Consider the following 24032-nt stretch of genomic DNA (forward strand, 5'->3'; position numbering starts at 1 on the left):
CGGTGCACATGACATGGTGGGTGACATGTCGAATGAGGAGATTCAGGACTCGTGTGTTGGGCTGCGCAGTTAGTGATGGATCGGGTGGTTTTCACCCGAGTCAGTGATGATAAAGGGCTCCCATTCACTCCTGACCTTTCTGCCCCTCGGAAACACAAGCAAACTTTAGTGAAAAATTGAGAAAAAACAAGGCTGGGAGGTTTATACTGCTTTAACTGTATTTTCCGTTTAACCTATGTGGTTTTAAAAAGTCAACTTAAGTCAACTTTATTTATTTAGCCCTGTCTGAACATCCTGGTGTCCTTTATTTTTAAACCCTTGTTGCAAATGAAGACACACACACAAAATAAATGGAGAAAAAAGAAGGTAAAACCACACACACAGCAGGCACCGCACTAAAGCACAAAGAAATGCTTGCTCACCTCGGAGTATAATCTTGATCTGGTCCACCCATTCTTTGGCCTTTTCAGGACTGCTGGCAGCAAACTGGCAGGAAAGAGTGACAACAATCCTGCAACTGTAAAACTATACAGCATAAAACTATAAAAGATTTTTAATCTTTTGACGTATACACTAACTCTCTATCCAGCTGTCTAATAAGGAAAAAAAAAAGCAAATATAATTTTTAAAAGATTGGAGCGACTGGGGAAGTTGTGTTAATGTGTCATTCACGCATGTGTTTCCAAATGGCTGATACTTAATTTTTAAGCAGATACAAATATTTGAGAGTGAGATAACAATATAAAGCCAATATTAATTTATTTAAACATAATCATGTGTGGCTCCAACTAATGATTAACTCAGATATCCTTTAACATAACAATCATTTTCTCATTTAACAAATGAAATATTCACATTTGATGAAAGATGAATATGAATTTCTGGCACTTTTGTTTAAATAATAGCAATAAAAAAATGAATTGACTGTCAGAATAGTTGCCGGGTTTTCTGTGTCAGTTGATTAATTAATGACTAATTATTTCGGATCTCATCATGTGACGTATGCATTTTTGATAGAGCACCATTAAATTTATTTTTTTGAAAACTGAAGAACTGTGACCAAGATACGCCCTGAGAGGGACATTTAAAAGTGAAAACTTTGTATTTCTTGTTATTTCTTGTAGCTTCTCGCTGATGTGCTGGCTGGGCTTTTGAAATTTTCACCAAAGGAAAAGGATCAATTTTGTGTAAAGACACTCCTACAGCATTAAATTTAATTTCTAAAACAATATCCGTCAATCTGTCTTCCTTAACTTGAATTCAGCGACACACACTTTTGATTAGCGATCTGTACAGGTGTGCTGTGGTGGTACAGACCTGGAAAGAACGCCGTCCGGGGGCAAAGAACTCAAAGCAGGAATTTTTCTTGGAGTCTTTTCTCAGGTTGGTCACCAGCTGCACGTCGTAGTCACTGATATAAAAAGAGCCCTTCTGGTGTTTATCTGTAGGGAGGAGCAAGCATGTTGGGATGTTATCAGTTTATGAACCTGTAATGCTTCTGTGTGTTGGCACGTCAGACAAACCTTTTTCACTGCCAAAGTAGTAGAATATTAGATCGTTGAGAACACACCACCTCTTTTGCCACTCTGAGCCAAAGAAGCTGTGATCTAGAGGGAAAAAAAAGAGCACCGTGATCAGACAAAATAAGTCAAATGTTCATATTTATATTCTCAAATGGCTGTGGTTCTCCAGGTTTGAGGTTTTTTGGTAACTAGATGCTGTTATACCTTTTCGTTTCTTCTCCAAGTAGCCTGTCTTCAAGACTTTCTTGACATCCTGGGGTGCCACAAAGGGAATGTCATCGAAGTCTGTGAACAAAGAGAATTAATTTAACTATGAAACTGTGAAAAGTGACCAGTACAACCTGTCAGGGCCCAGCCAACAGTACAAAACCCAAGGATATTCAATTTCACATCTGAGAAACCAGAATCAGAGTTTAGCATTAGCAAAGTTTAGCATTTTTCTCAATAAATCAGTTCAAATGCTTATTTTCTTATTGAAAGTTTCTGTGATTCAACTAATCTATTAACTCACTGATTGTCTCAGCACTAACTTCTAACAAGCTCCACTTAAAATGATCTCCATTCCCAAGGCAACACACACACACACACACACATGGCATGAATGTAAAGTCTCCACGCCTGTGGATCAAATACATCCCTGCGAGGCTTTAGGAAACTTGGATCAATACATTTACAGTGCTGCTGAGCACTGCAGTGCACGCATCTGCTCACGTTGCGCTTTTAATGGGAGTAACCTTCCTGTGGAAATTCAAACATCTCTCTCCAATTTGCAAAGTCAAATTTTAAACATGATAGGACAATAACAAAACTTAAGAGGCTTTATTTAATTAGTGCAATTGTTCGGTAAGCACCACACGATGCTGTCCACTTAGTGTTTAGCCTACTGTGCTATGAGTGCTGAAGAGAAGTAGCTTTAAAGAACAGTACACTAAATTACTTTTTGCACTGTACACATAATGATATTTGTTTTTGTTAGTTTGTTGGACTTGAAAGTTCAGATCTGCCCAATTCTCTTGCTCTCATATGTAATTGGACACACCAAGTATATAAAAGACCTACAAATGATGATGTTAACCACAAACAACAATATGACTATGGCAACGCAGCTGATGCGACACAACAAATAAACACCAGTGCCTGATAGTGTGTATCACTATCATCAGAAATATATATATGTACATATATATATATATATATATATATATATATCAGAAAATACCAGTTGGCCACTACATCTGTTAACCAGCTACGTCAGGTTGAAATTAGTTTTGAAGTTCTAACAAGAAGTCTGCTTATTTGGCTTTTTGCCATTAGTGGGGAACTTGTCAAGCTGACTCCAGGTCAGCCTCAAGGGTTGTCTTCCGCTCTGTGCTTCAGCAGGAGTACCTGGCTTTTCCATGTGTCAAAAACAAAGCAAAGCTTCCTCTGAATTCATCAGTCAACAGGCATTAGCCTTGCTAAAGCAACTGGGGAGCAGGAACTGCCTTTTTAGTCTGAAACACAGGAACAATTTAAAGAACGTTTACACTGGTCAGAGTGACACCCCATTCAGACCACTGACGACAGGGGGAATGCCTGGAGTCCATCCCTCACAGAAAGGAGCTGTTTGACTGCTGGGAAAAACCAAACATGTCATCCCACATCTGGGCCCTGTGGTTTAAACAAAGAGCATCCCCCATCATTAGACAAACAGGAACCTCTTTCTCATTCATAAAAACCAGCAACATGAAAAAGCTTCCCCAGTTTAACATCCAGTCCAGCCATGTGATGCTCAATCTGAAAGTTTTCAGCCTTTTTCTCAGTGATGTCCGTTTGAAAAACGGAGCAAAATAAAGCTGATATTGGCTTTTTGCTGGACTAACATTCCAGAGATTTAAGTTCACAACAATCCGATCCGGCCTGTGATCCGATAACCCGGCACCGCTTCAGCTCTTCGTGGGCCTGACGGATGAGTGGGTCATTCCAGAGCAGAGCCCCAGACACCTCGCCGCACTAACACGCTCACATATCATCAGCCTGCCTTTGTGGATGGACTGACCGGTGACACTATAAATACAGAGGTGCTAAGGACTGTTTTGTCAAAGAGGACCTGATTCAGTACATCATAACAAACAGCGGTCATTATGCTCCTCCACCTCATCTATCCGCCGGCAGTCCGTCCATTTTTTTCCTGGGCCTGCTTCCCTGTTGCGGCCCACTTCTAATCCCCTCATCCGTCTGCCTCCCTCGCTCTTCATTTATCTCAAAGGTCGAGCCCGGCTAATAGATGAGGAGGTGCAAAATCAACACGGGATCACTCTGATCTGCTTGAGTCAATAAACATCACACATTCATGCGTGTTTAACACTTTAACGCAAGGTTACGTGACCTCGCTTGACTGTCCTCCTAACGCGGGTACGACACGCACCGACTTCAGTGAAAATGGAAACACAAGAGTTCTAGATTCTTCCACAGGGTAGCAGCAGAACCTAAACACATCGCACCGCTTTATGCTGCTTGATCCCACCCTACGCAAAAGCAGAATCTGATTGGTCCTGAGTTAACAATGCCTCCTTTAATGAAAATTACACACTAACACCTCTTTGGGACCCATGCAATTTTAAGTGGATATTCAGAGGTAATGTTGTTTGAAAATGTGTAATTTAGGGCGTTAAAAAACCCCAACAACCATCATGGTGTTTGAGTTTTGAGCATGACTACAGGCACAGAGAGACACATTAATGCATCTAATTAAGGCCTCATCAAAATCGCAGACAGACGGCACTCTTTCATAAAAATCATAAATTGCATTATCAATTATTCAGGGCAATGCCATGGCTTCATTTTCATCCCTTTTGCGTTTTAATTAGCACCATCCACAGCTTTGGTATTGACATTAATTTGATGGCAATTTATTGATATTTCAGCATAACCTATTTAGCTGAGTGCAATTACCAACAAAGAGAAGCGGACAGATGAGATGTTAGAGTCACGTCACGTGTTTTGTAAATCAAGTAAATCAAGGTGAGGAGTTGCTACAGGACACACTAACTGAATCTAACTGCTCTCAGTGGTCATCAGCAAGAAAAGACATGAGTCACTCCGTTTCCAAATGGAAGGAAATAATCAATAGAAATTGACCAGAGATATGCGTTTAATTGATCCCGACAAAGGAACACTTCCATAAGCAGGCTGACCTGTGTGCTGATAAGTGCTCTGTTCTGCTGCCTTCCTTAACTTGTTTTAAACTCGGGTGGGTGGTTGGGTAGGGGGGTACACAACAATGCATCTGAGCTGCCAGCAGTTTGCCACAGCTGCAATCTCTCATTTGGTTATTCACACTCTCTCAGCATGGTGTTATGAGCTCAGCGTTGATCCCGCAAGAAAAGGCTGATTTATGTCAGCATGACCAGAGGGAGTTAATGTATTCTCTCATTAAAATCCACTTTACTTAGGCTGAAAGTCAATCAAAGGCTGGATAGAGAGTGAATCAAAATGAAGGGAAATGGTTGGGTGGGAGGACTAATATGTTACATTAGATCTAACGGTGGTCATAATGCAACAAAGATGTTATGAAAAAGCAAAAATGCACTGAAGATGTTGATGGTGCTACAGAAGATGGAAAGCAAGCAGTCGCTTTAGCATCTCTTCTTTGAGACGGCAGGAAGGCAGAGAGACGCGACAGCGCTGTCACGGCTCAGGCTCAGCAGGGGAACATGTACTTCCACAGGCAGGAAGCGCTATTGTGTCCACAGCTTTAGAAACATCTACGTTAGCCAGTTACACAGAGAAAGTCTGTGAGATGAGGGGAGAAAAAAGCCCTAAAACTAAAAAGCTTTTTCTTTCTTTTTTTCTCTAATCTGTGCTGCTTTTTATGTTTTAAAACTTTAGAAACATGTTGCCTGAAGTCATGCAGATGTATATTATTTAAAATGCAATATAAAGAAGATGATTTATTTATAATGTCTGACATACCAGCACTGTATTGTCATATCGGTTGCCTCCTCTGTTCTGTGTGTGTGCTGTGTGAGTATTTGTCTGAAAGTCTGTATTTCTGTCATTCTTTGTGCTTGTAAATTTATACTATATTATTTTAGTTTATACTATATTTGAAGTCTCATCTGGTGGTGTAAATTGTCGTGAGCACCGTATGTGTTTGCTTTGTAATTTTTTTTATTCATGTTGTTTGCTGTCGAGCTGTGACTGGTAATTTTATTTCTCAAATAATTGTTTACTCTGAAAAATATTGCCGATTACTTGTTCATCGACGCCACATTTTCACACAACTCACTTGGTTTGACCAGCAGTCTAAAAGACTGAACTTTACTCGTGTAATAAACTAAGAAATCCAGCAAAGTCCGGAAAATCCAGAAAATTGTATTTTTGGAATATTTGAATTAAAAATGCCTTAAAACAATTAACAAAAGGCTTTATGATTATTTTTTTCTATGGGGTAATTAATTAATAAGCATATTAATTGATTAGCCAATAAAGAAATTAATTAATAAAAATTTAATCTCAGCTCTATTCTGCTTTTTGCTGCGCTTGTTTTAATACCACTGCCCAACCAAACGGTCTAGTGAACAGAATGAAAATAATCTATATAATAAAACTTATAGCTAAATCTGACAGATTTACATCACATTAGAGAAATTCAATACATGCTGTCCCTCAGAGATAAATAAATAAATAAACGTAAGAAAGGGAGAATCTCATTTTTTAAATCCAGAGGCACAGAGAAAACTACAACATACTGCCAGCAAAACACACGGGTTAAAAGAGGCCACTTTTAAGGGTTTAATACATCTACAGCATTTAGGAGAGGGTAGAGGAGGTGACCCCCTCACAGCACAGGTAGGGATCAAAATCAGCGAGTTATCATGCGTTTTCTTTCTGCTGTGCTTAGTCCTTGAGCGCTTTCATAGCGCCTTTCGATGCAAGAGGTATTGCATTGAATGCAGCATCAGGGGGCAGGACCTGACCCCCGTGTGAACTCTGCTGATGAGGTGAAACAGAAGGCAGAGAGGCTCCCCCGGCCCTGAGGGGGCTGCAGGGAGGAATGCTGCTGACTCTACAGACGAAGCCAGCGAGACCGCAATCCTCCTCGATACTGTCCTTGATTAGGAAAAAGGATTCACTCGGTGCACCTTCACCCACCCGGCGCTCAATCTGCGTGCAGGCCGAGCTAAATTGATGCATTTTTCCTCATTACAGTAGAAGGCCTCTGCTGCATGTCCCTCCAGCGAGGCGGCCGTCGAAGGGGAGGAGAGAGACTGAGAGGCTCTGAGGTTAAGGGCAGAATGTCCTCCCTGCCCTCCTCTCCTCCCTCTGATTTGATTAGGACTTCAGTCATCGATACATAAACCGTGTTTAGAACCTCCTAATGCATGTGTTTGAACCAAAGAAAACATGCAGTGCATTATATCAGGCTGCATGATGCCTGTATGGTTGTCTAATAAAGTTTAATGGGACTGGGAATTTATGCAGGAGTCATTAAGGATTTTTTTTCTTTCTGATCAAGGATGTCAATGAGATTACAAATCTTAAATGTCTGTCTCCTGACTGAAGATAAAAACTTTACAACTGAGCGAAGCAGAACAGAGCAAAAACTTTTAATGCCGACACATATTAAATATTTTGCATCACAGTTCTCTTTTCTTGAATAATCTGGAAATTGAGTCATATTGCAGCATCAGTGCTATGCAGAAATATCTGACGTTTTTCTCTCTTTTGTTGTCTGACTTAGCCTGTTACACTGGATGCAATTTGGAAAATATTTCTGTGCCTCTACAACGGATTAGATGCCAAGTCATTCTAGGCTCCGTTTTGCTCTATTCCTACCTTCCAACATCACAGGCCGGCCAGTGGAAAGACACTAAGGGGCTAAATTTACTATGTGACATCGGCTTCCCCCTGGGCAGCCATAAGCAGCGTATACAGCGACCCTGAATTTCCCTTTTCTAGATTTACTACCACTATTCAAATGCTTAACTGCAGATACAATGATCCTCTAATCGCTGGGGATGGTTTTCAGCTGCTTCACTGACACAGACAAAAAAAAAAAAAAAAAAAAAAAAACAGTGGTAAGAATATAAATACCAACAATGGAAGAGTTCAGGCCCACAGGAGAGCCTGCAGATCTGTGATAAAAACGAGATATAACGCAGTCAATGACAGAGCCTGGAGGCTAAAACACTCACAGAAAATCAACGCACTCGCCCTCTGAATGTACAGTTATTGCAACTTTAAAACGCTTCTGTTATTTCCACTAAAATGCTTTAAATATAATTTTAGCAATGAGAGTAAGTAAATATGTTCCTGAGAATCGTGTTATTGCACTGTTTTCAGGGTAATATCTCATGCCTGTTACCTTTTTTTATGTAACTGCTCTTATTTTATAGTCACGGCTGTTACATATTATGCCAATAAACAATTATATGATGCCATCATTCGCTGACTCCTGTCATAAATCACCAGTGAGTCTCAGGGCAACAGGTGTTACAGAAAATGTATTGTGTGGATGAAAATAAGGCCAAATGCTCCTAAAAAAATCAGCATCTTGTACAAAATTGCAATTTGTTTCACTTAAAAAAAACAAAAAATATTTATTTAAATTATCTTCAGCATACAAAAACCTTTTTTTTTGTTTACCTCAATAATATTCATATAAATAAACAGTTAACCATTTACAACTCATGAAAAGATTATCTACTCGGCCACATTTTTCCTATCAAGTTTTACTGTGTTATAAATCCATTCCTAATATTTGCAGGAGAGAAATACTGTGATATACTGAGAATATTTTTAGTTGCTTTCCATCCAGGCTTTCATAAATAAATATGAGTAATGGATGAATAATTATTTAATTTGGCCTTTGGGGAGAAAGACGGAACATGCCAAAATCCTTTTGCACTTGTTTTACTTTCCATCGAAAGGAATATGGATTAGCTTAAAACACCCTCAATAAAATAATAAAAGTATTGTGCCAGTACATAACTTAATTAAATTTTGTGATAATATTTATTTTTGTATGACCAGTTAACAGTAAAGTAAAAATAAAATAATTGTGGGGGAAAAAAGGATTTTGCCAGAATTCAACTTTTTTTTGTAATAATTCAAGAACTTTTCAAATGTTTTTGTCTCATCTACTTTAATTCGCTTAAAAAGTAATTTGCAAATGAACTATAAAACAGAACAGCTTTGCTGTGCTTCACCCAGAGGAAAACAGTAAATCCACCTCTATGACAGTAACTACCGCAGGAGTCGTTTCAAACTGAGCTTTTGACAATAAACAAATGAACTCATAGAAAAATATACTGCTATATAAAACAGCAAGGACAATGATTATTTAAGTTTTTGGGTTTTTTTAACAACGTTTTACCCCATGCCACCAAAACTGACGAGCATATCAAATTTAAAAATCAATAATTTAACCATTTTTTAACCTGGCATTTCATAAACTGTTTTCACTTTAACTGTGATCTATATTCTTAAGTTAATTATCCAAATGCATAACTGTTTCGTTTAACACAACCAATCACAGATTTCATTGTGTCAAACAGGACAATGTTCCTTCACTATAAAACGTCTCAATCGACCGGCTTCTGATGCCATTTCTTTACGATGAGCTAACTTACGGCGTGGGTCACCATGAATCAGTGATAAAAATTCCCAATGTGGATAAGCAATCTTCAAACAGCATATGAGCCCACGGCAGCTCTGTCCCACTTGGCACACACACACACACACACACACACACACACACACACACACAGTGCTGGCTTCCAGTACTGAGATCCTGGTGTAAAGAGGAATACATCCTAAACATCCTCGAATAACTCCACAAGGGCATGTTAATGACCTTAAAGTGCTACATTACAGCAACAATTAAACAGAGGGATCCCAGAGGCATTGGGAGCGGCCGTGTCACTGTCTATGTAGAGGCCAACACATCTCTCCCATCTCCATTTATTTCCCTAAGAAATCAGCAGGGCCACCTGGGCTTGGCATTGAAACTTCATTCATCTCCAGAAATGGATTCCAGTGGAGGGCAAAATCAAATTCTCATTTGCAAGGCAGGGGGAGAAAGAGAGGGAGTGAATGCAGGAGGTACCTGGGAACGCTAACCTCTGGGTGAACCCGCCGCATCTGATAGTTTTGCTATTTGTCTGTGACATTGACAGCTCTGGGGGAGATTAGGAGCCACCCTGCCCCAGCTTCCCACTTTGCATTCTGCCTATGTGCCTCTTTACAGATGGACTGCTGCACATTTACCTTCGCCTGTTTTCCCTGGGTTTCAACAAGGCACTACACCAGAGGCAACAGAGGGATGTAATTATATGGGATGCAACAATAAAACAAAGCAAATGAGGGGAGAGCTGCATCACAAGGGCTTACAAACCGGGAGGATGCAAAAAACTGCACGGTGTGGCTTTTGGTGGGGGGTGAAGCCGGAGATGAGAGTGATGGATGCCCTTCGGTTAAATACGTCCAAATCCCCCCTTCAAGCCACTCTCTTCTTGCCAGGCAGTGTGAGTGAGTGTGTGAGAGAGAGTGTACAAGATTAATAGTGTAAACAGCAAGGGAGAGAGGGAGAGAAAGGCAGCCAGGAGAGAGAGAGAGAGAGAGAGAGAGAGAGAGAGAGAGAGAGAGAGAGAGAGAGAGAAAGACTATCAGCATCTGCAGCAGCACAGTAGCCCTAGGGGGAATAGAGTGAACTTTTGAACCCTGGTGGCAAGCAGTCGCAGCGATGCACAGAGCCTGCTCCTGCCTCGTAATGTGTGTGTGTGTATGTGTGTGTGTGTGTGTGTGTTTTTCCAGAAAAGCACACAGGCAGCAACTGAAAGAGGAAAGGAAGGAGTGAAGGAGAATGAGGAAGAGTGGAGGTCATTAACATATTCCTCGCTTCCTTGCAAACTAGCAGCCGCAATCTAAATGTCATAAAATCCATACAACGATGAATGCCGTGAAAAATTAATCTCCAGGCGGATATTCTGACAGAGAGATACAGTAGATGGATATCATAGAGTCCAAAGAAACTTCATGACCGCTGGGCGTTCTCTGACAGGAAGGCCAATCACTCACACAACTTTGGACCGAGTGCAGACAGGTCACAGGTTGGCCGAGCAGGAGGTCAAAGGTCAGAAGTTCAGTATGTGGGCAGACAGCATGACCACAGGCCAACAGGCCTGGGAGGAGGTCATCTATGCAGACCCAAAAATACTCTCCAGGTGCTGCGTACAAAAGAGACAAGCTGGAGTAAATGCCACAAAGCAGTTTGTTAAGCGATGCCTCTCGTTCTTTAAGCACCCAGAAACTTCTCCACAACTTAATGTTGACATCAAACACAGACGAGGGCCACTTGGCGCCTTAAACACGATGCTGATTAACCCCTAATGGAGCATCAATCCGTCAGCTGCCGTCATTTTTCCTACTTCACCCACTAACAGACCCGGGCACGCACCTTCAAAAGCACTTCACTTTAAATGGCTTTTTCAAGCTTCAGCCAAAATGACAAAATTTAGATTTAATATTCTATTTACCAGCACCGTGCAGTAATGTTGAGACTGTGCATCGGCTCCTCATATTCAAATGAGAAACAGGCAACAGCAAGACATAACTTCAAATTGGTTATCCTACTGCATTCTAATGCAAGTAATTGGTTTCGGAAACTGGAGAGTAATCACTGCCAGGAGTCACATTCCTGCATTCTTTAAATAGAAAATAAACAATCCTACACAACAGAACACACTTGCATTAGAACCAATTAACTGATTGAACATTTAGGTCAATTTTCAAGGTAAACAAAAAAAAAAAAAAAAAACAATCTTTAAATTATGAGGATATTCAGCCTTTTTTTCCTAACATTTTTCACCATCTTTGGACCAAAATGATTCATTGATCAATCTGGAAAATAATCAGCAGAATATTCAAAATAATCGCCAGTTGCAGCCTTATCTAACAGCTCTATTTTTCATATAAATCTAAAGAATTATATGCAGTAAATATATACAGTAAATCATCATAGTGTATGCAGGATCACAAAATCAAAAAACCGATAAAGTGGCCTGATATGAGTATGGCAGATCATAGCAGGCACAGGCAAGTTTTGTGTGGAAATTCTTTAGACCCAGCATCCACACCTGGGCAAATTAGGTGGCACATCATAACAGAATCATTACGATCACAAAGACGAAGAGAGAGACGCATCAAAGGCGTCATCTTTTCTGCACGCCTCCCAGAACAAAGCTCTTCCTGCAGTGCTCTGTCATCGCTGCAGCTTCACAGCAAACATCCCCGAGCGCCAAGCGGTGCTCCCCCAATCCAACAAAAACAAACACGCCATTTCAACTTCGTAAACTTGACCTGCAAATAGCATGACAAGACTAAAAACCCCACATCTCCAGCTGTCTTCCTGGGGTCTATTTGTGTGTGTGTGTGTGTGTGTGTGTGTGTGTGTGTGTGTAAAAGAAGACTAATCGCCAGAGGGAGAACTTTTGCACGTAAATTTGTTTATGTATGCAAAATGCAGAGGAATGACAAACATTGGAGGGAGTGAAGCAAATATCTTGCAAATGTGTGTTGAGCCCCAAATGGCACAGCGAGTGTGTGGGTGTGTGGCGGGTGCTGAAGGGGGCAGACGAAGCCGGGGTGAGGCTGCAGGCGCGGTCAGGTCACCGGTGCGGTCGGCGGGTGAAACTCAGTTCACATTACCATGCAGACACCCGGGCTAACAATGGAGGCTCCATCTGTTCCTGTCAGCCATTACAAATCTGGTGTCACCCAGTCCGCTGAAGACAACAGGCCACCGCATCTAATCAAACGGCGCAGGCTCCTCCTGCGTGTAAAAGCAGCCATCGACTTCACACTCACTCACTCTCTGGTTAGGGAACAGAGAGCAGCGAAGGCAGGCAGTCGATTACCACGGATAATACATCCTCCGAGTCACAAAGTCTCTATTGTGTACAGTAGGCTCAAATAAAATGATACAATTAAACTCGAGGAAAAGAAAAACTCGATTTTCTACCTTTCACTAAAATAACAAAATTATCATTAATTTTTTTGTGCTACAAAAGGTCAGGGTTAGGAAAATTTAAATAAACCCAAATCGTCCCCTATGGATGACTGTTCCTCCAAAAATGTCACTGATTTCATTAAATGGTCATGCCATTATTTCCCACAAACACTCCCTCCTCCATTGAAACAGACCGCCTAGCAGAAAAGCGTGAGCCATTTCTTTCAACTGGCGGTGAACAGAGAATGAACTATGAACTCCACATGCCCTTTTAGTGAGGACACAGGCCATTCACTACGCCAACATGGTCGCCATCTCCCGGCACACAGATTTTTCTTACACAATCAAATGTTACGATCATTGATCCAACAATAAAATGTCTGTTTTAAGGTTAGTTGTTCGGTGTCAGGGGACATTAGTTGTTGATATTCAAAGCTAAAATGCAAATTAAAGGAAAAAAAAAGATTCTGGTAGTGCTGCATAATTCTCACATTTAACACCAACAATGGCGTGACACAACATTCGAGTGTGAGCAACTATTGCATCTGCAGTAACAGACGGCGTAGTTTGCAGATGTGCGTGTTACCATTATGGCCGTAAGGGAAATTTTTTAAGCATTTTTATAGTTTGATTTTGTTTGTTTCCCTGAGGAAATCTCGCCTTGTTTATTCTGATATGAACAATTCCAAAAAACGAATTATCATTATCTTGTGGTCCATCTTCCCACCATCTGCCGTGATTTGTTCACTCCATTTTTCCAAAGTTGAGGGGAAAGATGGCAGTTACTCTTCTGTGGGCAGAGGAGTTCATTAAGTCATTACCAAAGAAGGAGATCATTTTTGACTAAATCCAGCTGGCATTTAAACAGTGACAACATATTCTTTTTTTCCCCTCACTGGCAAATTCCACAAGATTCCAGCTTTACCAGAAGTAGGGTAGAGACGGGCACCTGAGGCAGCCAAGTCAATAATGCCCACCTGCGGCATGTCACGTCGAGGGCTCTTAGCTGGCGCACAGAAGTCAGAGAGTCAGAAACACAAAAAGTCTTAACTGGAGGGAGGGCAAGTCCGAGAAAGGAAGACAGAGAGAAAGATTGATAAAGGGAGAGAGGGATGGAACACACATGGCCCCTCAGGTACAGTGTTGTATTTCAAACCCGGTTGTGAGAGAATAGAGGGGCTCGGGGTCAATCAATCACTGCATTAGCCTGCAGCTACAAAGCCTCCTCTCTGTGTGGGCCGCCTCCGTGCCTCCCACAGTCCACACATACAGCTCAAGGGGACAGACCAGGAGAGGAGGATCTGCCACTGGAGGGAGCTCTAGGTCACCAATCGGGCCTGAGTGAACCACCAGCCCCCTTTTTCGCCAGCATCAGGACAACCTACCTGCACACTGGCCAGGAGGGAGAGGAGAGGGAAGAGGAGGAGTCACTGATGTCACAGGAGTGAGGCTGCGAGGTAGGAGGCCAGCGAAGGGCAAAATTTCACACATGTGGTCTGTTTTATTTCAAATGAAGAGGACGAGCAACAACACACAGCAAAAGGGTCTGACTGCACTTCCTGCAGAGAGGTGTAGGTGTGCCAGTGTGTCTGGTGAGGCTCGTGTGTCAAAAATGCATTTGTGTAGTTCTGTCAGAGGAACACTGCATTGTCTCCTGTGACACTGACTCCTCCTTTTCACCTTTTTCCTTCGTGGGTGCAGAATTTCTCACACATTGTGGCCTCTCAGTGGAAACACATGTTCACACAGATAACAGAGACTAGAAGGATTCATTATTACAGTTAAAGTTTCACTCCGTTGTCCTTGTTTAAACTAGATGGTACGAGCTTGTGGCAAAATGTAATGTGGGCTTGTGTCTGCTTCTCAAATTTAAATTCTTTCCTTTCTGTTTTAGCTCATCTTGTGAGGGCCTTTATGAGCTTAGATCTCTGCATTGCGCAAATAACCTAAAACACACCCACACACACACACACACACACACACAGGGAATCAGAATGAGGACTGTTGTTAACTTACACTCTGGGGCTCCATCATCTTGGTTGTCAGAGGCTAATGAGGCGTCATCTGATTGGGCAAAGCGACCCAAATCGAAACTGCGGTTGTCATCAGAACCATCTTCTTCCCGATAGTCCACTGAGTGTGTATGTGTGGGATAAAGGAAGACACAAAGCAAATGTGAGGGGGTGAGTCACACAAGCCAAGCCTGCAAGACTTAACCTTCAGTAGTATTGGATAAACTTGTCAGTAATAGATATACATATACACCTGAAAGAACTCTGTAGTCGGTGTAGTTAAAGCAGTATGTGATACTTTGATAATAGAGGTTGTTCACAGTAATTTTACTTACTTGCAAGGGGGAATTCTTGAGGGTTCCTGTAAAATCAAAATAAGCACAGATCAAGATCTCATGCACTGAAAAGTTTACTGTGCTTTCATTTTACAGGCAACTCAGCTCCAGTATTGCTTCATAAATTCAGTAATTGTTTCCTGTGTAGCAGACCACAAAACCACAAGTGTTCTGTACCAGTGCATGCATTTCTTATCATGCAGTGCAGTCAACACCAGCACAGTTGTTTCCGCAGTAAACTATAGTTTCATACAAAAGTTTCAGTTTTTTGGCTTCATGGACTGTTAATCCGTCTTGGAAATGACACCACTTGAGATGAAAACAGGCGACGTGTAAGATCTTTAAAGAATTTTAATAACAATAAATAAAATCAAGAATGAAGTCTTGAAGGTGACACCGTTAGACTAAATGAGCTCGATCTAATGTAATTTTGCAAACTGTGTTTAAAGCAATTACAGCAACAATTAAGGTTCTTCTGTGGTGTTAAGAGCAAAACTCAGATAATGGTGTCATGAAATTACATTGTGACACTTGGCGAGTAACACAGCTTTCTGTATCTCTTGGTAAACACACAATGCTGCTTCGAGAGGTAAAATCCTACCTTTCATGGACGAATCTGAAGTTACCCAGCAGGATTTGACGTGCCTCTTGGGCACTTTCACTGAGGTCCTCATCTTCGAGGAGCTCGGTCACAAACAGCTCGCAGTCTGAAGACAACAGAAAACACTGTAAGCATGATGTTTGTGGTTTGCTTTTTGAAGGGCACACACACTAAGGGATTCAAACATTGTGAATAACACTGTTCATGACCCCCAACGTTTTATCAGCACTTTCACAAAATATCTTAATTAATAAACACTCATTATAATGGTTTTTTTTTATGAATGGTTGTTTCTATAATGGTGACTGAAGACAGGCTTCGGAACCTAAAAACATAAAACTACTCCTTGGGTGACTTGACCTGTGAAAATTAAATCCAACCAGTAAGACGTTACCTTTTCAAATATCTGTAAAAGGAAGTTATTATGATTAATATTTTTGCCACTGTGTTACTGAACTGAAACACAAAGAACCACACAAAAGTCTTAGCATTATCCAGCAAAGTGAGACCGATTCTTGTGAAACAGGTTCGCCCACAGAACTTATCTGATTCAATTTCTTTATATCCTCACATCACAAAAACAAACGGACATATGCAAATGTTCTTCCAAAGGCGCTGTTTGATGGCCTGGCAGTACATGCAAATGTAGTAAATGCCAAGGTGTCATCATATTGGGAACAGTTCACAGCATAACACAGGGGGTCAATAAATATGTTGTTTTTATGTTATACTGTCTGCTTTTGTTTGTACAACTAGAAACAACAGCAGGTGTGAGAATTTTCTCTTACTTAACCGTCTATGCATTCACAACTAAGCAGCAACAGAACATTTGTACATTTTAAATTTCATTTTGTTGTGATAATCAGCCTTGCTTTCCCTATATTTCCACAGTTACACTCCTCTTTGGTAGCATAAATTAAAAACAAAACTGTAAGGTTCGCTGTACAAATAAATAAATAAAGACATTACCATCCAAAAGTCTCCTAATATCGGTGGGGACTGTCGCCATCCCGGGCTTTCACCTTTCCAATTCAAGACACTTTGGATCGACGACTTTTCAGACTTTTTCAGAGTCTTCACTCTTTGGCTTTTTACTCCACGGAGCAGCTTATGTACACTGAGCCATACTGTTACAGCTCCATGACAAGGACCAGAGCCAGGCACAGCATCTAACCACCTGTGTCCTCTTGTTCTCAAAACTGACTTCCGTGCATTTATCTAGATTTGCACAAAATTGGGTGGAGCAGGTGCACAGATGACAACTTCCTCCACACTCTGGTTTCTCAGTCGAGGTGACACAATTTGACTGACACTGAGAAAACCCCTCTGCCTGAACTACAGCAACACTGTCACAAACAAAACCAAAGCAGAGAGCCATGATTATGTACGATGGCTACTTTCAGCAGCAGTGGAGCATAGAAAAACTGTCTGTGATAAAGATTTGAACAAAGCTAAGAAAAAACACAAATGTTACGTTCATGTGGGTGTTTGTAAAAACATGCAAATCGAAACTTTGGACAACGTACATCTCTACCTCTCTTTTTTATGCTTTCCTTTGTGTATATGTGGATGTTCATCCATCCTATAAAAAATAAAAATAGATCAAATGATTTTATCTATTTCACCGTGTCAACAATTTGTTCTGCTCTGTTGCTGTTTTTTGTTTTCTGACCACCTTGCAAAGTGGGAAGAGCAAACATACAATTTCCCCATGAGGATCAATAAAGAACCACATTAGAAATAAAAAAAATACTAATACTTGTAGGCAAAACAAGATTCCTGTTAGGAGAATTTAAAAAAAAAAAGTTATTCAACCCTTCTTGGCTGCATGTGAGAGCACCTGAAATGCAAAGTGGGTCCCTTGAAAACTTGCCCAACTAAAACAGCTAAATAATACCTAAATATCACTCTGAAAGCACACACTGCACACCAGCAGCAGCATACTGGAGATGTTATTCATTATTATATTTACATTAAGCCCAGGAATAAACAGGCCTTATACCCGTGACATAAAGTGATGGCTGCTCTTGTATGTTTTTCGCCTAATAGGTTGTGGCCAGTATTGTTCATCCTGTGCTAATATAATCCTTCACCATAAGAGTGGAGAGACTCAAACAGTGGTGACTGTTTTATACAGTATGTCCCAGTTTTCTAGTGAAACAAATAACAGCCTTTTGCTATTTTGGATAAATTATTCCAAGTATTTCATAATTTTTTATACAACCGCGGGTATAGACTGTTTATTGTACTAAATGTAATCTAAAAGTGACCTAAGCAATATTTTACAGAGCCCTATTTCTCTCACTTTGGTTAGCTATTACAAGCAACCGCTGATGAGACATTGGCCTAACTAACACAGCTACTAATCATCAGAGAGTATCTGAATATAAACTTATCAGCTCATGTTTGAATTTAAATCTCACTGTTCCCTTGCTTGATCACGAGCTGGAGGTAATACTTTACCCACCTTTTGGTTTCCTGTCCCTGCATCACCGACTATCACAGTAACATGAAGAAATCATCTTTTAGCATTTAATCCAAAGTGACACAACCAGTTGGGGGCGGGGCGTCACCGCTAGCCTGCTAATTGACCTTTAGCCCGGAAATGGTAACGTAGCACCTTTTTTTCTTATTTAAAGTGACTGTGTCTGTGTGTCTTATGTGGGAGCATATACTTTGATCACCTTACCTGTCTACCATTCATATACAGTGTAAAAGTTTTTACTCTTTAACACTGAAGCCGGGCTAACCTGTAGTTAGCTGAGGTACCATTAGCTAATTTAGAATATTCTGACGTGTTTAGAGGCCGTTAGCTAGCTGTTTTAACCTGGAGGGCCTTGATTAGCTAACGTTAACTCACCTGGTCTGTGAAGGTGGACGACGTTCCTCCTCTACCAACATTATTTATGAGTAAGTTCATATATTTACAACATAATGCCACCATAAAGGTGGACATTTTTTTAAAAAAAGTGGTTTTGAATTTATACAATTTATACAAGCGACGTTTTGCCACGGCTTTTGTACATGCGCTGCTTTCAAATACTCATCAGTTACTGAAGTTGTAAAATCGTAATTCAAAGATGTGGTACATTCGATGTTTTTAGAGGCCATACAATAGTAAAAGATTATTAACATTATCTTTACTCTAAATAGCAGTTTGTGTCAATTTTTGGAAATTCTCACTTTCACTGTTTAAATTATACAAATATATATTATAAGTGTTCACCACTTTGCTGGATCTTTCAAGCTTATAAAATAATTATACTTCTGACAACACGTGAATGGAACATCATTAAATTGGTTCCTCACTGTTTCAGATATGCTTGAATGGTTTATATTACCAGTTAAGGGTGAACAGCAATGGGATGGCGTGGACTGGGCTTATATATACACGGCTGACATTAGTGTAGAGGAGGTATGGGTAGAAGTACTGACAGAAATAGAGGTGGGCCTGACTATCACCTTATTGATCCCGTGTTACTGAAACACTACAAGGAAAGCCATCAAGAAAGCAAAGCACAGTCAGACGCTGCTCGCATCGACAGAATACACCAGATATCAATCAAGGCTGTGCTGGAGTGATGTTATATTTGTTTTGTCTTTTAAAATGTGGAATGTGTATTCAAGCTGGCAAGATAATTATTCCATATACTGGGCAACATCACACAGACACATGCACAGTATTAGTTGCTATTTCACTGGCTATCGAGCCTGAGTTTTTTAACAAAAATGGGGAGTTAATGCATCATTTTGAATCAAACCTAAATTGTAAAAAAATAAAAGGCTGTGTCCATGGACAAGAGGCACATTGAGTTTATTTCTGTTGACAATTCTTTTTGTTTAAACGCAATAAATAAGAAACTTAAAAGGTTTTCTGCTTGCTGCAGTGATCCCAAATTGTGTAATTCATTGCGTTAGGTAAAAAATTACCCTGCTGTTGCATTTATGCTATTAAATATGACTTTGTTTTCCCTACATAAAGCAGTAATAGAAGCAGCAGTTTTGTTTCAGTGCACTGTCATATTTTAATAATTTTCATCCTTAATGCTACTTCATGATGGTCTCCTTCCCTGTCATTTCTCAACAGGAAGCCACGGGGTCAGGCCGAGTTGAATCCCATGTCAGAATTGTCCCCACGTTGACCTGCGCCTGACTGGCCTCCCAGCAAAAAGCCCCTGTGAAGGTAAGAGGAACTGGGGTCCCCTCCCCTGGAAAAGAGGTTCCCTCCCCTTGACAGCTCCACAGAGCCCCAGCCACCTGCCTGCTGGGTCAGCCCCATATGAAAAGGGAAGCTCTTTGTAATCCGACGGGGATTACACCACCCAACAATGCACTGCTGAAAGAGCGACAAAAGCCCTGTATCAAACGCCGCTGAGGGGGAGCAAGGCTATGATCTCCCGCTACTACCAACACTGACTCCTCCGCCACCTCTCATCTCCCCAAGAGGCTCTCCCCCTTTAGCATTCGCTCCCTCTGTCCTCCTTCTGCCCTCTCATCTTTAAGATCTGGCCTTTTATCAGCGCATTCCTTTTCATTTGCATTGCAGTGTGGGGAGGGACAGCAGGTCTCTCTGATCTGATAGAGCCAGGAGAGAGAGTCAGGAGGATCCTCGGGGCATGAAGGGTGTGTGTATCTGTATCCTGTCTTGCAAACACACACACTGCATTCTCAAGAAGCTATTTTGCAGTCCAGAGGGACAAATAGTGAAGTACCCATACCTGTCTTTCAGGCTCTGTTTGTCTTTATTTCAGAAAAAAGGAAGTGCCGTAGCTGAGGGCTGTGTTTATTTTCAAATTGAGGAATTCATCTTTAAAATTCTATAAAAAGATTAAAAGTTGTATTTAAAAAGAGGCAGAGGACTCAAACTCACAGCTTGGCATAAATCACTCTGTCAGAATAGGTGTCACCTTTTCCAACAGCAAATATCTCAAGTTGGTGCTCAAATGTTGCCCTAATTTAAACATGTCACAGCATATTCAAAAAAAAGGTGTTTGGCCTGATTCTTAAGGGTCTGTGGTAAATGTTTGTGTTGGTCGAGGAGATAAAAAGAGGCAGTTTACTCTTCGGATTTCCTCACAATCATTGTATTCCCAACCCACCCATTGCTCAAACATGTGTCAGTGTAGGGGGGCTTTGGTGGCGGTGAGGTAAAAAGTGATGATAGATTGAGGACACAAAAGACAGAGGAGCAAATGTGTTGTGCTAAATCTCCAACCTTCAGTCAGCCACATATCGACTGAGTCAGGGAGTTACCTCAGCTTGTGCTCAAATCAGCGAGAGCCCCATAAGCACTGAATATAAAATCATTCAAATTGTATTATGTTAGGATATATGAGCCATTTCAAAATATTAATTCAGCATTATTTGAGATGTCTGTTAAGAGTAGCAGTTACAGCTCGCCGTGCCTCGACTCGACTGAGTGATTACACACCTCTATTACATGTGATATATGTATGTATGAGAGGGACCTATTTTTCATTACCAAGACATTGTCCCTAGAGGCAGTTGTTAAAGAAGAATATGAATTATCCCCCTGGAACAACTGGCCCTTGTCGTGAACCAGGGACAGAGGAAGAGGAAGGGAAAAGGGAAGCACAGCACTATTGATAGTGGTGGGATTGAGAGACTGGAAGGACGCCAGAAGAATGTGTCTGCCTGTGCCTGTGATCCTGCACACTGCCGCCTCTCCCTCTGTCCAGTTAATTGGAATACAAAGCAGAGCGGGGTCGATGAGAGAGTGGTGGTGAGGAGGAGGAGGAGGAGGAGGACTGTGTGGGGTGGGGGGGCCGAGCTGCTGTCTGTCTCCAGCAACGCTCAACCTTCACTGCTCGCTGGGAATTGACTGGGGAACCAGCAAGCGAGACCGACACACTGTCACTGGTAAAATGAACTGTCACCTTGCATTTCTCAACCTCTTGGCAGCATCGAATTGGCCGCTTTGAACCATGTGACGTGACACTGATTGAGTTCTGGTTTTCCCCTCTTGGGCTCTAAAGGAAGAAGCCGGTTTAATTTCCAGTTTAGTGTACAGGCTGTCCATGCAAAGTATCCACGCAGGGGCACATGGAGCATCTCTTCCAAACTGTTTCTTTCCACCAGAGCTTTCATGGGGGCTCTATTCTTCCTCGCCACCCCTCATTATTTCATTGTGCTGCTTCGTTACTCTGCCTCTCAGCTAGTCTTGTTTTTCTTACGGCATATAGTCATGGCGGTCTGACAGGCACACGAAGGAGGAAAACTATTAGGGGTAGCCATTTGGATCCTGGAGGCAATCCCAGGGAGTATTAAGACGTTAACCCTGGCCAAGTCACTTGTCTCTCTCAGTTACTATGCTGATGGAGTGGGGAAAAGATGCAGTCGCAGGGGGACCCAGGAGGCTGGGGCTTCAGGTCGGCTGGCGCTTCCAGATCCAATCGAGCCTGACTCGGATGGGGGATGGTTGTCAAGAATCTCCCAGCCTGGGCTAAAAAGAGCCTCAGTGCCATAACAAAGGAAGAAGAGAGTGTGCCATTCATAACTAGGCAGCATTTCTCCATGAGGCTTCAGTGTGACTTAATACTGGTAAACAACCCACAGAATTAGAATAACATATGTGACCATTCAGTGTCATTTGCTTATTTTAATTAAAAACACTTTGTCACCATCTTAAAAGGTGCTAAAAAGTGTTGTTTTCAGTATTGAATGATTACTAATAATGTCAAACATCTGATGGTCCAAGCCCCTTAAATGTGGTGCTTTGCTGCTTTCAGTTGTAGTTGCTTTATAGTAAATTGAATATCTTTGGATTTTGGACAGCTGGTTGGGTGAAATAAGACGTGATGACATCACCTTCAAATTGTGATCATCATTTTCCTCTATTGTTTTACCCCTGAAAAGGTCTCTTATGTATTATAAGTATTGTCGATATCGCCCTGTTTAGTGGATGTTTCTGTTCTGCACTTCGCTCACCGTCGCTGCATTTATCTCTGTGCCTTGTCACAGTAATAGTGTATGTACTGCATATGTTATAGATAAATGGCGTTAACCTAAATAGCCGTGTTTGATATCTGCCAGTAAAAATTACTCCTCTGCGGTATCTTTTAGATGACCAACCCCCCGTTATCCCATGAATACTGTATCTAGTATCCCTTTGAAGCCGCGGGACCCTGCAGAGTGACATGCGACAGAGGAACTGGTCAAAAACCAAGGAAGTGAGCCTGGCAATAGACTTGTAAAAGAGCCTGCAACAACTGCAAGCAGCATGGGGTACAAACAGCACTGGGTTGACCTCAAACAGAGTGCCGGGGCGAGGGGGGTGCGGGTCGGCTAAAGATGTGTAAGATATCTGAGGGGAAAGCGGTTTGCTGCTGTTTCCATCAGGTGTTTGTAGCACTTGATTTTTTAATTTTTTTTTTTTTTTTTATTAGTGACCACACAGGATCTCCGAGTTCATTTACAATTTTCTGCTCCCCTCTTCTCCTTGCCCTACATTCTCTGGCAGAAGGCAAAAAGAGGGCCGTGCTGCTCCGAAGGTGAAAAACATCCTCCTCCTCCTCCCCCCTCCTCTCCCCCAGCTGAACATCTGTCTCCGCGGTGTTGGCTGCAGCACCGACTCTGACACCTCCAGATGGAGAGCCCACTGGGAGCGCTGAGGTATTACCAACAGAGATGGCAGGGATCACACCTCTGGAATGAAGTCCCACACTTGTTTTCTGCACTGTCCCCTTTCTTTTGTTGTTCAATCTGTCACTATTCACCACATCGATTGTCACTTCCCCAGTCCTTGGCCTTGTGACTCATCTGAAGAGGAAGCTTTTGGCTAAAGAAAAAAAAGTCTGACAACAAACCTGTCGGCCATTTTCTAATTTACAGTAATGGGCCGTATGGTATTTCAACTGTAACTCCTATTAGTGGAACTGTATTAATTTTTAATATAGTTGTAGGAGAACTGCATACTCATGCAGATATATTTCAAATGATTGCTGATTTCCATTTCCTAAAAACATCTTTTTCAGAGGATTTAGCACAAACCTGGACTCTGACTAAATGGCCTATAGACTTTTTAGTCTAACTATTAAAAGCGATACCTGCAAAAACCTGAAGAATGAGAGGCCTGCTGTTGACTTCTCCAAGCCACTCTGGTGTCTTGACAGATTGACGCTGCGTTCATTTGTGCCTGAACTCTGTGTGAACCTCAGCTTTAGGAAAAAGGGCACCAACAGGCCAGTGCTGCTGGGGCAGAAACTGTGTGTACAAACCCAACACCCAGTGCAAATATTGAAACTGCTGCCCCTTCACCATCAGATGAAACTTAGCTGGTCAGCTGGGACAAATGTTTAGCCAAAGGTGAAGCCAAAATGAGCACGGAAAGGTTAAATAATCCACTTGGTTTCTGTGTTTGTTTGTTTTTAAAGGAAAATTAAAAACTAACTAAAGTTATGTAAAATGCAAGTGGATGTCATTGCAGCCCGTGTCAGCTGTATCCAAGCAGAATTTGGGTAACAAATCCAGGGTGAGACCAGGTTCCCTGGAGTTTGTTGTCATGTTTAGAGCCCCTGGAGGTATTTCGAGGTGAAAAGGTCACTGGGA

At 41.5% G+C, this 24032-nt stretch overlaps 1 protein-coding gene and 1 long non-coding RNA gene across 4 annotated transcripts in view; one reads left to right on the forward strand and one right to left on the reverse strand.

The window, feature by feature from the left end:
• skap1 (src kinase associated phosphoprotein 1) overlaps positions 1–18074 on the reverse strand; it is a 31292-nt gene extending 13218 nt beyond the window's left edge. For 2 of the 3 annotated variants that reach the window (XR_006842033.1, XM_046377213.1), the window contains exons 1-8: positions 16434–16667; positions 15465–15570; positions 14864–14889; positions 14533–14649; positions 1728–1808; positions 1524–1607; positions 1318–1442; positions 423–486 (exon numbers count right to left, since the gene is read on the reverse strand). Coding sequence is in view for 2 of the 3 variants with exons in the window: in XM_046377213.1 (XP_046233169.1) it covers positions 423–486; positions 1318–1442; positions 1524–1607; positions 1728–1808; positions 14533–14649; positions 14864–14889; positions 15465–15570; positions 16434–16473 (643 nt within the window). In the remaining variant the exon portion in view is untranslated. Of the gene's footprint in view, positions 1–422; positions 487–1317; positions 1443–1523; positions 1608–1727; positions 1809–14532; positions 14650–14863; positions 14890–15464; positions 15571–16433; positions 16668–17931 lie in introns of those variants that run through there. The other variant, XM_046377215.1, reaches the window with a different exon arrangement.
• Positions 18075–18117: 43 nt separating this feature from the next.
• LOC124052688 lies at positions 18118–23889 on the forward strand. Its single transcript, XR_006842034.1, has 3 exons — positions 18118–18374; positions 19552–19647; positions 22945–23889. It is a non-coding gene; the product is annotated as an uncharacterized LOC124052688 (long non-coding RNA).
• The last annotated feature ends 143 nt before the right edge of the window (positions 23890–24032 follow it).

Source organism: Scatophagus argus, chromosome 21, assembly GCF_020382885.2.
Source record: "Scatophagus argus isolate fScaArg1 chromosome 21, fScaArg1.pri, whole genome shotgun sequence".
NCBI lineage: Eukaryota > Metazoa > Chordata > Actinopteri > Scatophagidae > Scatophagus > Scatophagus argus.